This window comes from Sphaerodactylus townsendi, linkage group LG16 (genome assembly GCF_021028975.2).
Source record: "Sphaerodactylus townsendi isolate TG3544 linkage group LG16, MPM_Stown_v2.3, whole genome shotgun sequence".
NCBI classification, from domain to species: Eukaryota; Metazoa; Chordata; class Lepidosauria; order Squamata; family Sphaerodactylidae; genus Sphaerodactylus; species Sphaerodactylus townsendi.
The window spans coordinates 8075127-8092558 of record NC_059440.1 but is presented as its reverse complement, the minus strand read 5'-3'; the positions used below and the strand labels follow the sequence as shown (position 1 = coordinate 8092558).

The 17432-nt window shown below is 45.4% G+C and overlaps 1 protein-coding gene across 2 annotated transcripts in view; it reads left to right on the top strand.

Annotated features, from left to right (window-relative positions):
• The window catches only part of TEX14 (testis expressed 14, intercellular bridge forming factor), a 45965-nt gene that overhangs the window by 15472 nt on the left and 13061 nt on the right, over positions 1 to 17432 (top strand). For both annotated transcript variants that reach the window (XM_048518822.1, XM_048518823.1), the window contains exons 12-17: positions 185 to 335; positions 2986 to 3917; positions 5249 to 5355; positions 5997 to 6079; positions 9171 to 9383; positions 12285 to 12406. In XM_048518822.1, the coding sequence (XP_048374779.1) occupies positions 185 to 335; positions 2986 to 3917; positions 5249 to 5355; positions 5997 to 6079; positions 9171 to 9383; positions 12285 to 12406 (1608 nt within the window). The remainder of the gene's footprint in view (positions 1 to 184; positions 336 to 2985; positions 3918 to 5248; positions 5356 to 5996; positions 6080 to 9170; positions 9384 to 12284; positions 12407 to 17432) is intronic.

The window sequence follows — 17432 nt, the reverse complement described above, 5'->3', positions numbered from 1 at the left end:
CCTGATTGGTTGCTGAGAAACACCCAGATGTCCTCTTCCGCTTAAAGGGGAAGAACCCTTCACAGGTGAGTACCAGTGGTCGTTCTACTTAATTTCCAGTGTTCTTCTGACTACATAATTTTGTTGTTGGGGGAAGCATTTTAGAACAAAGGCCACATTTTTGACCGCATTCTTCTCATTCCAGGATTTGATTGTGTCCCAGAGGGACCACCCCTGCAAAGGTTCCGGCACGCCCAAGAATGAAGCACATGGCAACATTAATATCTGCTTCCCATCCAGCTCAGACTGCCAGCTCAAGATACCAAAGCCACAAGGAGAGGAGACCACCCGAGTCGGTCTGTTTCCAAGTTGTCAGGCGTGCCATGCTTCATAGAAGGGGAGGGGCAGTTCTCTGGCAGAGACTGAAACCAACTTTAAGGAATTTTGTGAGCTTAGGGAGCACAAAATCTCCTTTCCCTTTCCCTTTCGCTACTTCCTTTTCTGGTACTTCCCTCTGTGTGAAGAGCAAAATTGGCTGCGATGTACCTGTCTGTGGAATCACAAACAGTGGAGAGATGCATCTATAACATGTTGACCAAGAACACTTTGAACAATCCACTTTATCCATCGATCAATGGAAATAATGTAGGCTGATATTCCTATATGTCAGCAGGTCCTCACGCAGAATAGTCACACCTTAAAAGTTTGTTTCAAACCTGTTTAGAAGACCAGCCCCATACAATGTGTTGGATCCTCTTAGAAGGGGAGTTTTAAATGGATAGCAAGAAAAGCTTGAAAGCAATCTGCCATGTTCTTGGTTATTTTTTTTGTACTTTAAGCCTAATACAAATGCCTCAAAGTTTGTATTTGTATCAGTGTCTCCTTCAGCTAGTTGTACGTAAAGAACTTTGTTGATTGACTTGTAGCCAGTCAATCAATGTAATTTAATCAACCAAATTGGAATACATTTGTTCAACCCAGATTTTGGCCGTGTGTGTTATATTAGCAGTACAATCCTAAAGTTATACTCTTCTAAGCTACTTGACTTTAATGGATTTAAAAGAGTGCAACTATGCTTAGGACTGCGCTTAAAAAAACAATGAAATAACATAGAAATGTAATACATGACAATTAATTCTTGTTAATAGAAAGGTCATTTTTGTACTCAGGTAGCCCAATCCAGGCGGGGGCAAATCCCCCTCTGTCGGTGGTGCAGGCTTATACTGGCAAATTTGCCCTCCCTGGGGCACTTACCCCAGTGGAAGGGCAAATCTGCCAGCACCCGATCATGGCAGGACCCTGGGAAACCTGGCCATGGTATCTAGCTCTGCATCAGCGCTCCCATTCTGCCCCAAGCTGCATCAGTGTGGTGGGGGTGTTCCTGGGGGTAGAGGCAGTGGTTGGATTCAGCAGGTTCGCACCACTTCAGCAAAACCGTTTGTTAAAATGGTGCTTGTAAACAACCAGTTGTTAAATTATTTGAATCCCACCACTGGGTAGAGGTAACCCTAGTCAGCATCCACTGCCTTGCACCGGCAGAGCTGGCCTTGGAGATATGCCTCGGTTTTTATGGCAAATCTCCACTTTCCCTTATGGGGGTGTCCTTGACTTAAAAAAAAACTTTGGGGGCTTCTTGCACTTTGAGAAAACTCTTTGGAGAGGTTGGGGCGCCACCAGAGCAGCGCCGTCCCTGCCTGCCTGACAGCTCCGGATTGGGCTGTTATTGCCATAACCCATTGCACTAATACGCCAGAGACAAAATAGTCTTTGAAAAACCCCATGCGAAAACCGTGTCAATTAAATGTTACCTTTGTTGATTAAAATAGTTCCCTGCTGACTAAAGAGCAACTGTCCTAGCATATGTGAATAGCTGCTTTCCGGAAAGACGGTTAACTGAACATCTGATTCAAACTAGTTTTGCAACCAAAGAAAATAATAGTTTTGCAACCAAAGAAAAGCATTTTTGGAAGGAGAAGTGTGTACACTACCCAATTCCCCTGCCTTGCTCCCATTTCTCCACTTAGCCCCCTCTCAAGCCACTTGATTGCTATTTACATCAGAGGAGGGGAAATGGTTAATCCACATTCTTCCAGGACATCTCTGTTCTAAATCGCTCCCTTTCCAAAGCTGTATTTCCTTTAGAAGATGACTTTTAGAGATCTGTTACATAAATGTGTCTGAGATTTATAGTTATGCCCTAATGCTACAACCCAAAAGTCCTATTCAAGCAGCAGGTGAGGGGTGTCTGAGTAAATTTGGTTAGCATTTCTCCTATATTCGCAAGCATTCTGCAATAGGAGCAGCAGTGGTGTAGAACCGGGTTTGATTCCCTGCTCTGCTGCTTGAGCCGTGGAGGCTTATCTGGGGAACTAGATTAGCCTGTGTACTCCAACACACACCAGCTGGTGACCTTGGGCTAGTCACAGCTCTTCAGAGCTCTCTCAGCCCCACCGACCTCACAGGGTGTTTGTTTTTGGGGGATGGGGAGAAAGGGAAAGGAGATTGTCAGCCCCTTTGAGTCTCCTTACAGGAGAGAAAGGGAGGATATAAATCCAAACTCTTCTTCTGCAAAAGTTTTGCCTCCTGTGTGGAGAATTGGGAACAATAAAATGAGAGTATGCAACATAGGGATCTCATAGCCCTGTTTGTTCATGGCCTTTATTGTTAAATGTAGCTATTGCCTCGTGCAGCCAAAGAGACTGGTCTTTAAGATGTGGCTTTATGTGATTTTTGCTTAGTGCTGTTTAGTAATGCAGATGAAGAAGTGAGATGCTCATTTGTATTACAATTGTAGCTTTTGTCTGATCAGTGACAGTGCTACACACTGTTTGCATTTGTAATATGAATGCAAAACGTGAACAGAAGAGCGCCGTCTGGTTTCTCATTCATGTTCAGCTATGCACTGACAGTATTCGCTTGTAGTAAAAATAGCGTGTGAGAGATTTTTAATTAGTGAAAGTTCTTCGTAAATACTCTTCTCTTCTAACTAATTGCCTGATCTCTCAGTCAGAAGCTTTACTGTGTCGGGATGTGCCGTTTCTTCACCTGTAACGGAGGCCACTACTTTCTCCAAGATCGAGCCTGGTATTCGTGAAGCTGAACCAAGCCCGATCTGGGACCCGGCTCCCGAACCCCAGAATGATGCCAGCAGCGTGGACGACAGCCTCTGCAGCTTCGAAATCAATGAGATCTACACGCGTTCTCCGGAGTCGTGTGAGGGCAGCACAGAGGAAGAGGAGTCTGCTGGATCGAATTCAGAATCCCAAAGGAAGACACAAATCACTCCAAAGGGCTGGACAAACGTCCTGTCACCACCTGCCAAAGTTCAGAGCAGGCAGATCAACTTGAGTGAGGAAGACAGCTCTTCAGACCCTGAAGCGGAGCACAGCGCTGATAATTTTACTGATGGGTCTGAGTCCCACCTTTTTACCCAAGCAACACAGTACATCCATGACATAGAGGCCGGCTGTTTGAATTGGGATAGGCAGTATGGCCAGATTGACTTAGACCTAAAGACTTGTCAAAACTTAATGCAGCGAATTTCCGATGAGATTGAAAGGGTGAAGGAATTAGATGCAGTGGATGCCTGTAAGAAGCAGCTGCTTGCAGGGGACCAAAGGCAGCAGTGTGCTGTCCCATGTGCTCTTGAGGAGGCCTACTTGAAGAGGACGGAGGAAGCCTTGGGAAATATCTGTGGGCCCTACAGTGGAGACAAGGCATTGCTGTGGAAGGCAGCCGGCCCTCCATCAAGCTTCTACATCCCTCCAGCGTTGTGTGTCTCGAGTATGTTGAGGCCAGTGGGTACTCACCACTTCCGAGCCAGAGAAAATGAATGCAAGGATGAGAACAGGAGCCAAGACGCCACTTTTCAGAATGATTTGGGATCGGCTCTGGCCAAAATTCCCTCAGACTCAGGAGCAGCAGAACCAAGCTGTCAGGTAAAAAGAGCGAACCACGTGTGATCCATTGCATGACGCACAGAGATACTATGAAGGGCCCACTGAACCCTGCCATCAAAACACTGGCCGCAGAGCTGGGGAGTGATTTTCTGGATCCCTGTAGTCAAGCCTGATTCAGATAAAGGTGTGCGCGTAAGAAGTTCTATGTGTCTTGTGAGCTTTCTTACATTAGATCATTCAGCTCCCAGCAAGAGGTACACCTCCCTGCTCTGCTGCTTGAGCTGTGGAGGCTTATCTGGGGAATTCAGATTAGCCTGTGTGCTCCCACACACCGCCAGCTGGGTGACCTTGGGCTAGTCACAGTTCTTCTGAGCTCTCTCAGCCCGACCCACCTCACAGGGTGTTTTATCAGTTTCACAGCTCTTGTTTTATCAGTTTTAGACAGGCAGTACAAATAAGGTTTATGGAACCCTTAGCAGCTGTTAGGCCACAGTGATGGGCTTTAAGGCCTGTAGTTTGTGCAGGCCTTTAACTTAAAGATGGTAGCAAGCAACCTAGTTTGGGTTCCAAACTCACATGACCCCCATCAATCCACATGCTAGGAAGTGTCATGAAACGCCAGTCAAAAATACAACAGGATATCCAGATGCTGTCCTGGACTGTGGTGCTGGAGTGGAGAAAATATGCATATAGTGAAGCAGTGAAGCTTTAGAGATTGTCCAGGTGCTAGCTTCCCTTTCTTCTTTGTAGGAGAATGATTTTCAAACTGTACTCTTAGGAAACCTGTGAGGAATTTCTTGATGGGAAAAGCAGCAGTGGCAGACAACCTTTGCTAAGGGCAGTTGCAAGGAGAGCATGTGCTACCCCTTTTACAATAAATCGGGTATCTTAATATTTTTCCACATGAACTGAACATGTGCCCCACTTCATGGCCCAGCACCTCTGCCACATGCTCATTTGCTGGGCTTTCTTGGCAGACAGGTGGGTCATCAACCTTTACCACCCAAAGAGCCATTTGGACTCGTTTTCCCCAGCCCCAAAGATCTACTGAGCCAGAGAGGCGGCTCTGCACGGAGCCGCCTCCAGTTTGGCCACTCCACTCACCTTTCCTGGAGGGACACACCCATGCTACCCTTCGACCTCCAGGCCACTTGGAGCCGCAGCATAAGGTTGAAAGAGCCGCGGGTTGCAGACCCCTGGGTATAGAAAATTTCATTCAAAAGCAAAAAAAAAAAAGCTTTAAAGCTTTAAAAAAAGTTATGAGAAGGTTATAGAAAGCAAATGATAGATTACAGGATGAGGCAGTGGATAGTTAAACCCTGTGACTGTTGGCCAGTGCTGAGCCATGATTACCTGTAGCTGTTTTCCAGCTCTTGTACCCGAGCGTGTCTACCAGGAGGGAAAGGATGGCAAGTGCACAGTCACTTCGAGGCAGCGACTTGAGCTCTGCAGGGGACGGAATCAAAGAGGCCATAAAGTGAGTATTGGCTTTTAATTCCTAGCCGTGCTGCATCTGAGATAGTGGGAGAGAGTCAGGAAGTAGTTGAGAGAGGGAGAAGGTAATGGAACTTGATTGACGCTTCAGTGGACTCAACCCCCAGACCTGTTGTTAAATATGATTGTACATACTTTGTATTTTTAGAACACCTGAGAATCCCACACAAAGAAACATGGGACTCTGTGACCTATAATGATGCAGGTCAAAGAAATACGTGTAGGCTTGTTTATTTTGTATGCTTTATTCTGTCTTGTCTAAATCTTGTCTGCTGGTAGCCTTGGAGAGGCATGACCTTCTAACTCTGGAGAATTTAGTTGAGTATAGCAACAAGGATAGATTTGCATCTTAATTCTGCTTTGAATTTTTATCATCGCTGATTGTATTATTGTACTATTAAGTATGTTGCCAGCATGGTACAGTGGTTAAGAGCGATAAACTCTAATCTGGAGAACTGGATTTGATTCCTCACTCCTCCGCTTTGAGATGCCTTTTCTTGCAACCTAGCTAATATTCACAGGGAATGGATGAGAATTCTATAATATAAAGAGAGGCAGACATCTGGATTGTTATGCTCTTCCAACTTTCCACCTGGCCTCTTTATACGCTCCGTCCTTTTACAGGGTGTGTCAGAAACCTCTGTCTGAAACGTGTGATGCAACTTTGAGATTCGAGGAGAGGAGTGTGGCGCAGTCTGAATTGGCAAGTGAGTATCCAATGTTGGGTCTTTTTCACTTGAGCTATGTTATCCTGTATCCCAGCCTATTCCCGCCTTGAAATTGTAGATGATGGAGCCTAATGACAGCCTAATGACTGTGTTATTATAACACAGACTAATGACTGTGTTATTACAGATTGGGGGTCTGTATGGAATTGCAGGGGGAAGTCCTCACCCCTTTCGGCCACTGAGTGATGCCTGGTTGGGCGGGGCAAGGGGCAAGCTGCAGGCATCGAGAGATGTACCACTCTTTCCTTTGTCACCAAACCCCCATGTTCATTGCATGGTCCATTCATGCAGGCAATTGGCCAGGCTTGTTATACCTCTTTTCCACCTCCATGTGCACTATGGCCCTAGAACAGAGCCCTTCTATCTTCAAGGGATACTTTTTGTCCACTATGGTTCACTTTCTCATTGGAAGGTCCTTGATAAGCTTCTGAGGAATCCCAGCACAGTATAACATGTAAGGAGTCTCCTTACAGGAGAGAAAGGTGGGATATAAATCCAAACTCCTCCTCCTCCTCCTTCATCTTCATCATAGGAAGTGGATGATGGGCTCCCTGCCCTGTGGTACGATGAGAATTGCCCCAGCAAAAAGTGGGCAGTCAACCTAAGGGGCATGAGAAATATTTTGAAAGCTAAGAGACATTGTACTCTGTTGACTAATTCAGTGGCTCTCCAGCATAGCAACCTGAAGACCACAGTTTCGATTTGACCCTTCGCCTTTCCATTCTTTCTTTTGGCACCCACCACACATCAGACTGTTCCTTTTATAATTGTGCTAAGGAAACCACATCCTCTGCAGAGGCCTCGACCCTCTTGAATCCCCAGAACATCACAACGAGAACCACATCAGTTATATTTCTAAGAAAAACATTTGAATTGCCTAGATATGACTTTATAGTGAAGTCTCAGAGAGTAGCTGATTCTAGGGGGAGGCAGTTGAAAACACCCTGAATCAAGTTCTAATCAACCTTGCCCCTGTAGAAAGGCCTGGAAAACTTTCAGAGTTCCTTGCACAAATAAAAAAAGATGAGAATCAAACAAATTGAGCTTCCGAATTTCAATGTTAAAATGCCATTGGTGGTTATTGTGTATGGGAGAGACTTTGTCTCTGCCCCTTTTTCTGGAAAAAATGAGTGGCCCTCTCTCCTGGCACTCAGACGCACAGACTATACTCATGGACCCCCAGGGATTCCTGGACACAAGTTTGAGAAACATTCGCTCAAATTTGCCACTTGATGGCAGTGCAAGGTAAAGGATGGGAAATTATTTTACTCTTTCTGGTGTTTCCATTATATAAATTGTTAATCAAAGGGGCAAAGTGAGTCTGACGTTCTGGTTTCTGTGACTGAAAGTCCAAGTGTATAATCAAACTTTAAAAAGCAGTGTGGTGGTCCCTTTCATGGATCAGCACTGGGAAGGAGGTACATACAACACACACACCCCCGCCTTTGTCATTTCTCCAGTAAATGGTCCTCCCTTCTGCTTTAAGGGAACGAAGACATTCACAATACAGATACCTCTCTTGATTTTCTCCCTGCCAAGGCTAAAAGGGGGTAGGATTTTCATTGTGTTCGGGGAAGTTAACTGCCCCTCCATACCAGCTTTTTCTCCTTTGCCAAAAACGTGTAGTTTTCCAGTTGAAAAACTTCCATCACGTGTGTTTGATGTATGATATTTTTGCTTATCACATATATTTGCTTATCCCTCCATTCTCCCTCCCCCTTCCTTCTAACTTTTATAGTTGTTGCTTTTTAACATTTGTGGTGTTCTCATTTCTGTATTGCTTGTAACATTCCAAAAAATATAAAGCTTAAAAAAGTTATACAGTTTTTAATTCATTAGAGCTTTCTGTTTAGAACTGCCTACAGGTCAGAGATATGTTAGCTGACTAATCTTCTGCCTTTTGAACAGATGAGTCAATTAATCTACTGCATTTACATTACAGACCCTCTTTTGTGATACTTAAGGCAATTCAAGAAATTGTAATTTAATTACCAAAAGCTAACCATCTTGTTGGACAGATAAGCGGCTTGTAAGGGGTGGAGCCACATGTGACTGAAGAAATCCACGCTTCCTGTTTCCCCTGGGCTTTAAAATAGCTAATTAGCAACCCCAGTTAGCTGCCTTGAAGATCAGGACCTCGTTGTGTATCCCCTCTCTCCTCCCCGCCTCTTTTATGATTTAAGTAGCCCCTTCAAAGCTGAAATTGGCTGTACAAAACGGAAATGTATTTTATTCATTTTTTCCCACTGCCTCCAACGTAAGCTGCTACAAGCATATTTTATCTCAGTGATGACGAACCTTTTCGAGACCGAGTGCCCAGATTGCAACTGCAAACGCACTTATTTATCGCAAAGTGCCAAGATGGCAATTTAACCTGAATACTGAGGTTTTAGTTTAGAAAAAACGGTTGGCTCTGAGGCGTGCGTTACTCGGGAGTAAGATTGGTGGTAGTTGGTGGCTTTGCTTTGAAGCACCTGTGCAACTCTTCCAACGGGTGACTCATGACCCTAGGAGGGTTTACTCAGAAGCAGGCCCCATTGCCAGCAACTGAGCTTACTGCCAGGTAAAGGATCGCGCTTTAGTTCGCATGAAAATCAGTGGGGTTTAATAGCGCTTAATGCTAATAATTGAGCCCAGCAGCCCAGGCCAGCCTAGATCGTGGGGGGTGGGGGGGAATCTGTTTGCGTGTGCCCACAGAGAGGGCTATGAGTGCCACCTCTGGCACCCGTGCCATAGGTTCGCCACCACTGTTTTTATCCAGAAGCAGGAAGCAAATTTACCTAGGACAGGGTCTGCAACCTGCGGCTCTCCGGATGTTCATGGACTACAATTCCCATCAATTCCAACTGATTCTTATGCCACTACCCTGGCAGGATCAATATTGACTTTAAAGAGCTGTGTCTGCCCCATCATCATGGGCAGTTCAGATCCGAGCCTGATTTATGCAGGGCATGTCCTCCCATCTCTGAGCTGTGAATGTTCCTCCTTGCCTTGCGATGTTCGCTTGCAAAGAATAGGAAGAACTGCAAAGGCCTCTTCCTGGGCGGATTTTTATTTGTTCTTTTCCCAGAGGAAGTAAGTCAGATGGCGAGCAAAGCAGTTTCTGGGCACCTGGACCTTCTGATTCCATGCCCTCCCAGCAAATGGACTTCTGAGGCCGACAGTGAGAACATCAAGAGTTCCAGCAACAGGGCACAAATCAAAGCCTGCCAGCAAAGTGTGGAAGAATGGCCACGGGCTGCAAAAGAGAGAGAAGATCAGAAACAAGTCTGCAATGCTGAAGGTGAGGGTGACCTGAGGGATGCTTTGAAATGATTTTTTTTGTGCCTGAAAGAAAGAGCCACTGACAGGGCATTGCTGGATTGTATCACAGAGAGGCACAAAATGGGTGTCTGCTCCTTCCCTTGCTCATTGCATTCAGTAGACCCCCCTGGCCATGTTGTTCAGAGGAAGCTAGAGCCTCTTAGGGCGTGCTTGTCTGCTAGCACAATACAGCACATTCAGAAGACATAGCTTTTCTCCCTCTTGCAGGACCAGCTGTGATACCAACATTTCTCTCTTTCTTCGTATCTTTCTTTTGAAGATGCTGTAGCCCTGTCCTGCTATGGCCATGCCCAGAATTTGGAATCTGCTATCATTTTTCCTATGCAAGTAACGGCATTGGTTGAAAGGAACTACAGCTATTTAGATGGTATCACTATCCCCGCTGTCCAGATGATCTCGTAATTTATCCCTATTGATCAGCTTTTTATCCAGTGGTGCACACAGATCCCAACCCCTTCGTTTTGACTTCACAATAATATTTTGAGGTAGGTTGAGGAAGAGAGACTTGCAGCAGATTACTGATCAAAGCCTTCCCCGAAAATAAGACAGGGTCTTTTATTAATTTTTGCACCAAAAGATGCACTAGGGCTTATTTTTGGGGTAGGGCTTATTTTAGGGGAAATACGGTGCCTTCACAATTCATTAAGGCGGGCTCTTGGTAGCCCCGTTGCTTCCCTGTCACGTGTGATGCAAGCCGCATCCTCATTGGCAGGGAGCACCCTGCTGGATCACACCATCCTGATCTGTAACTACTGATAGGGCTTATTTTTGGATTAGGGCTTATATTTTAAGCCTCCTCCAAAAATCCTGAAAAATCATGATAGGGCTTATTTTCGGGGAAACATGGTAACTACACAACACATTGTTGCCAGGCCCATCTTGGCAACTGTTAAGCAGATGTGAGGATTCCTTGGTGAAACCAAGGCCCCGTCCGCACAGGCTAATTAACATGGGCTAACCACAGTATAAAACCCATTTTGGGGGAGAACTTTGCTCGGATCCTGCTCCTAAAGCAAGTCCGCTCCTCATTTCTTACCCCCTCCCACAAAACCCGGGTTTTTCAAGAATCGCACTATCAGAGATTTTTAGTTTAACTGTGGATTGCAGCCGCAGCCGTGTGAACGGCTGCCCCAGGAAGTGCATTACTTGGTTGCGCTTCCCTTTTTTCCCAGTCCCCACCTCTCTGCTGTGTAGCTACGGAGGGGCAAAGGGATGACTGCATGGCTGTAGAGGTTAGTGAAAAAAACAGTGCCTCCGTGCAAAGGTGCGACGGCAGTCCGCATTGCCTCCATGGGCTCCATTCGCTGCCTGCATGGAGACATTTGAATGCCCCGATGGCAACCCCGACTTCAGCAGTGGCGTAGGAGGTTAAGGAGCAGCAGTGGCGTAGGAGGTTAAGAGCTCGTGTATCTAATCTGGATGAACCGGGTTTGATTCCCCGCTCTGCCACCTGAGCTGTGGAGGCTTATCTGGGGAATTCAGATTAGCCTGTACACTCCCACACATGCCAGCTGGGTGACCTTGGGCTAGTCACAGCTTCTCGGAGCTCTCTCAGCCCCACCTACCTCAAAGGGTGTTTGTTGTGAGGGGGGAAGGGCAAGGAGATTTTAAGCCCCTTTGAGTCTCCTACAGGAGAGAAAGGGGGGATATAAATCCAAACTCTTTTTCTTCTTCTTCTGCAACCTGCTGTACTTTGCTCATGTGGAAGGGGCCTTAGATGCCCAGACGCACCGGGGGCTGATTCAAATTGGGACTGCACTGTGTGGGGAGAGGAGGTCTTAAGGATTACCACTTGGGCTGATGTGCATCCAGGAATCCAATTTCACCCAGAAATTTCCAGTATGCATCTACTTGATCGTTTGGAACATACACAGGAGCAGTGGATCAGATAGTCAGCTATATAGTTGAATGGGTAATAGAATCTAGGTCTCCTCAGTCTGACACTCTAACCACTATACCATTTTAGCTCCCACTAACTCACAAAACATCTATCAGGAGCAAAACAGGCATTTGTTTTTCAAATAGCACCGGTTCAGCAAAACCAAAGAATCTTCCTCAGTATAGGTGACATGATGAGCTCTGTATTAGGACATTGCTGATTTGGAGCCCCAAGTGAATCTAGTCATGGCACTGTAACAAAGAAAACTGTGAAAGTGGACAAGGTCGGGCAAGGGCAGGTGCGGTAAAGGAGTGCTTAGTTTATGACACGTACAACAGCATTCATTTCGCTACACTCTGCTGTTCTTGCCAAGAGATCAGAGTAGCTTCCATGTGGTCTTGTAGCCATGCGGCTTGCCGGGCCAGACTTGCTTTTCTTCTGCACTAGAACTGCTTCTCGTGTCTTCTGTCCAGCCTGAGCCACCTTGTTAATTGTACAGCACCAATCTTTATTAAAGCGCCTTATAGTTCTAATTCTCCAACTTCCACAAGGTGGAGCTGTTGGTTACCGCTACTGCAAAAATCTTCGTAATGGATTTATAAAGCAACAGAGAGGCTGCAAAATGAGGGACTGAGGCAGCTGCCCAGATGCATTCTTGTGGGTTATGTCCTGCCAACCCCTTTGAGATGATGGTGTGGTGGTTGTTGCAAATGTCATCAGTACTTGTTCAGGTATAAGTACATGACAAAAGGACTTTATAAATGAATTATTAGGTACCTTTACAGTGGCACTGTTTATTTGAGGATTTTTGTCCTGGAATGATTCATATCCTTAGGTTTATGGACTGGACATTTAATTGCCACTGTTTTCACAAGGCCCTGTCAGGCTGTATAGCTTCCTGCGCCATTTTCTGATTTATTCTCATTCATACTCTGTCAACTGGCATTTTCCTTTGCATACTAATTTTTTTTTCCATTTCAGCATGTTGTACATGTTTATTAGGCAAGAGCAGCCAGCTTTTAGCAAATGAGGCGCAAACTGAGTGGGACACAACCTTGTGCAAGAATTCAGCCATTTCTGTCAGCGCTGAAGACCTTTGCAGGGTACATAAAGTAAATTAATGTCTGTTTATCTCCTTTGGAAAAAAATATCCCACAAACTAGTCAATTCAATGTCAAAACGATAAGATGTAGCGTCCCAAAAGCCCAGCATGGGGGTGGGGGGGAAATTCAGCCTTCCCTCCTGTACTGTTTTTTTTACAAGCCATGAAGGCTGTGAGGGGTGCCCCACTGTAGGGGTTGCGTGTACATTGACTCCCAGCCTGATGTGACACATGTCACATCTAGTTAGGGCTTCAGAGGTGTCTGTGGGGGGCCAGAGAGGTGAAGTTGAAAACAAATTCTGCAGTGAACAGGGAGGAAGTGAATCATCTATACAGGAAAACTCTCTTGAAGTCGCAGTAGGTAAGGCATCCAGTGTATTTTGATAAAATTAAACTTTATAATGTTGAAAACACTGAACTCTTTAAGAATGTATTGTCAATGAATGTATTTAGTACTTAACTTCATTTACACTCTACCTTTCCCCTCAGTGGGAGCCCATAGTAGCTTATATCATTCTCTCCTCAATTTTTATCCTTACAACAACCTTGTGAAGTGGGTTAGTCTGAGAGTATGCCTGGCCTAAAGTCACTCAGCCCAAAACTCTAATCACTGCACCACACTGTCACTTAAACACATTATTGCATATTAATTGCTTCCAAAATCATTTATATTTCAACAATGGAACCTTGAAAATATGTTGTATATGTCTAAAGTATACCTAAGTATTATCATCAACATATGCAACTCTCTACATAGTTTGTGGATTTCATAGTTTGTGAAATTCATAATTTGTGGATTCTTAAATCTGGAAGCTGGTGCCATGGACAGATCAGGCAAATGTTTTTGCAGACCTGAGAAAAGGTTCCCTGCCTTTCATTATCTAATGTGACGCACTGTCTTACATTCAACAAAAAATCATGCTACAACTTTGTCAGTCGATGTTTTTTTTTTTAAAGAAGCATTTTGCTCATCCCAGAAGGAAACAAAAACATGTTTTTTTCACACCCCCCCCCCAAATTGCCAATTTTTCCTGTTGGAAGTGCTTTTAAGTCCTAGAAAAAAACAGAGCGCCCCCCCCTCCCCCCCTATGTTTCTGTTTTTCTCCCAGACTTCTACATCTTTATTTCAAGACCCAACCTTTGGGCTTAACAATAGCTGGCACTGGCCTCCTTCTGAGCTTGCTTATTGAAAGCACTGTGTCCCGTCCCCTTGAGTATTCTTGTGACTGTTTGCCTTCCTGGTTATACAGAATATCACCTAGCAGCTCTTCAAGTATGAGGAAGTTCAACAAGAAGAAGCCTTAGAGCAGTGGTGGCAAACCTATGGCACTCCAGATGTTCATGGACTACAATTCCCATCAGTCCCTGCCAGCATGGCCAATTGGCCATGCTGGCAGAGCTGATAAGGTGATCTGGTTTATCTAGTCTCTCAGTCACTCCCTGAAGCACAAAGAGTGGCCAAGGCCAGAGGTGGAATGCTCACAGGGACAATGTGGGACCACATATCCCTGGGCGCATGCCAGCTGGATGCGATGGTGGTGAGGAGAATCTCCCCACACCCCTCCCTCGGCAGCTCCGCCAGCCGAAGTGAGGAGCAGCCTGGCAGAGGAGTGGGGCCAAGAGAACCAATGGCTGCCAACCAGGTAAATTGGGTGTGGGGGGAGCAGGTTTTCTCCCGTGGCACCATTCCCCCCCTACACCTCTGCCCAAGCCCCTCCCACACTCCCAATTTCCCTCTTCCCCTATTTTGTCAGTGCCTGCAGTGGTTAACAGTGCACAGAAACTGACAGCATCTCATGACAAACTGATGGCCCAGAAGGAACAGCTGTTAGATCAATGCCCAGAGTTTATTGGCCTTATCCAAATGCTATACCTGTCTGAAGCGGCACTGAGTGAATTCATAAATATCAATTAGAGGGTTTGATTTTATTATTAGGGATGTGTGAACTGTTCATCCATAATTAGATTAGATATTAATCTAGCCACTGTTTTGTTTTGGACCTTCGGTAGCCCAAGATCTGCAGCATTTACCCTTTACATAGCAGCAAATGTTATCAGTAACCAAGGTTAAAAGAAATAAGGCAGCAGATGCCAATTTTGCTCTGTTCTCTTTTGTATTCATTTACTCAGCAGTAGCCTATCCTCTACTGTTTCGAAAACTTACACCAAAAATACTCTTGGTTCTGTCCTTTCTTGCCTGGGTCACTGATAGGCTCCTCCCTTTCTGTGGGCAACAGTCCCCTTTGGCTACTGACAACAGAGAGGGGTTGTGTCAGAACCCTAGGCCCCCTCCCTCCTTTGGAATGTGATCATAGCTTTGTATTGTCAATGGCTCCTCCCTGGATGCCTCACAGTGAGGCATTCAGTACTTGTTTGTTTATTTGTTTAGATTCAATTATTTGCTTGTTGTGGTCCAATCGTCATGGCAACTCCTGCAGTCTGCCTGCTGTGAGTGACCTGTCCCTAGGGTGTTATTCTAGCATCTTTGCCTTCACGATGGTGGTTTAGCACACCCATGCCTCAGTACCTTGCCCTGACAGGCCTATGAAACCACCTTGCAGAGCAGGGGTATTAAACATGTACTCTGAGAGCCAGATTTGGCCCCTTGAGAGGGTGTGTTTGGCCTGTGAGCCAGCTGAGACAACCCCCACCCCCTTTGCTTGGGACCTCTCATGAGGGCCTGATCTGGGCTGGCAAATCTGCTGTGAGGTTGTTAGCTGAGTCAGCCATCCTCTACCCCTGAATTGGGCTGGCTAATAGGTCTGCTGGGGGTTCACCAGCTAATGCAATCACCCCTCCTCCCGGCCCTGGCCCAACCATGTCACATTGATGTCATATCCAGTAACAAATGAGTTCAACACCCCTGTTGTAGAGGGTAGATGGGATTCTGTCACTTTCACATTTGCCTTGCAGTCTGTTGTCAGCTGATTAAAATGAGCTTTGCCAGTGTGTGAAATTGCAGGCTATGCACTGCATGATGTCTTTCTGTTCATGCTCATATGCTTCCTTGCATATTTGCTGAAATCAAGAAATATTTTACACACGGAGTCAAAAGTGGATGTGACAGAAAGCACAGATCCCCCAACGTCTTTTTTTCTGTGCAAGTTTCAGACACAAGTGATCCCCATGAAACTCAGCCCTGTTCAATCCTTCCATCCTCACACAACTTTGCTTATCGAAACCATCCTACTTGCACTGCCATCAACTTTACAAAGGAAAAAAAGAAAGCACCGTCTTTTGCCCGTGTTTTTCCCTTTGAGATATAATGGCGCAGGTGTGTGTACATGTGTGCCGGATTCAAATGAAGATACTGCACAGTGGGGAAGATTTAAAGCACTCTCACACACCCACATTCTCCAGATTGGTGGTGGAAAGTACTGTGTGAAGTCACAGCTGACTTATGGTGACCTCGTAGGTTTTCAAGGGAAGAGATGAACAAAATTGGTTACCTGTCTCTGGATAGCAGCCCTAGACTTCCTTGGTTGTCTCCCATACAGGCATTAGCCAGGGCTGACCCTCCTTAGCTTGTGATCTGGCCAGCCTGGGCCATCCAGGTCAGGCGCCCACTGTAAGAATTAGCTGTCCCCTTATGTAAGGTATTATCTGTAAGCATTTTTTTTGGAAATCTGGGGAAGATCCCGGTCCATTACGTTTCACTCTTGTCCATTTTTTACTGGCATTCAGACATTGTTGTAACCACGTTATCCAGTTAAGTGGACTACAGTTCCCATCATTCCCTGCCAGCATGCTGGCAGGGGATGATGGGAGCTGTAGTCCATAACATCTGGAGGCCCGCGAGTTTGACACCTATGCTCTTAGAGATTTAACTGCTAGAGATTCTGCAGAGAGAACTGAGCCCTAACAATTGCTATTTAAGAAATGTATACCAAGAAACTCCCCGAAGGCAAAAAACAGGACAAAATAGACATGTTGATTACCAGGGACAAACCCTATTTTCTGGTGCAATTCCTTGGTGAAATAAGGACTATTGGGTTATGCGAAACATTATTAAGTCACAAGAAATTAAATGAACACTAAGCAGCTAGGAGTGAGAGGAATCCTTTGCACCACTCTGAGAAAGAGAGTTAGATAACAGGTTAAAGATGACAAGCCGAAGAGGAAAGAAATAAATTTGATCTACTCTGAGATGCAGTTCTTTTTGACCTGCAGATTCAGCATATGAGAAATCAGTAAGACTTATTTGTTGAAAGAGAGCAGTTACGTTTGAGTCTAGCAGCACCCCAGAGACCTACAGGATTTTGGGGGTATAAGCTTTCCAGTGTCAAAGCTCTGGGAATTTTGACTCTTAAAAGTGAATACCCCCCAAAAACCCCACCAAACCCTGGTTGGTCTCTAAGGCTCATTCCGCACATGCAGAATAATGCACTTTCAAACTGCTTTCAGTGCTCTTTGGAAAGCTGTGTGAATGGCAAAATCTACTACCAAAACAGTTGTGAGAAGTGGTTTGAAAGCATTATTATTAGCGAGGAAGGGAGGCCTAAGATTCTACTGGACTTGAATGGAACTGCTGTACTCACATCAACACAACTCCCCTCTGAAACTTGGATTCTTGAAGAAGGAAGAATGTTTTCTTTGTGTGTTGGCCACACACCTGGCAAATAAGACCAACATTTCCAAGTCCTTTTGTTAATTATTATTATTTATTCATTTTATATACTGCCCACCCCCGAAGGGCTCTGGGCGGTGTACAACATAAAAGGAGCCCAACATACAGAAAGAACCCAGGCATATGTATTGTCGAAGGTTGTCAAGGCCGGAATCACTGGGGTGCTGTGTGGTTTCCGGGCTGTATGGCCGTGTTCTAGCAGCATTCTCTCCTGACGTTTCGCCTGCATCTGTGGCTGGCATCTTCAGAGGGTCTGAAGTGGAGTATATATACCTGTTGGAGTGTCCAACCTGTCCAATCAGCTCCACACAAACACAGGGTGACTATAGACAGTAAACAATCAAAGGGAACAAAGGCCAGGCGACTTCTATTCAGATGCCCTCACCTATTGACCTTGCTA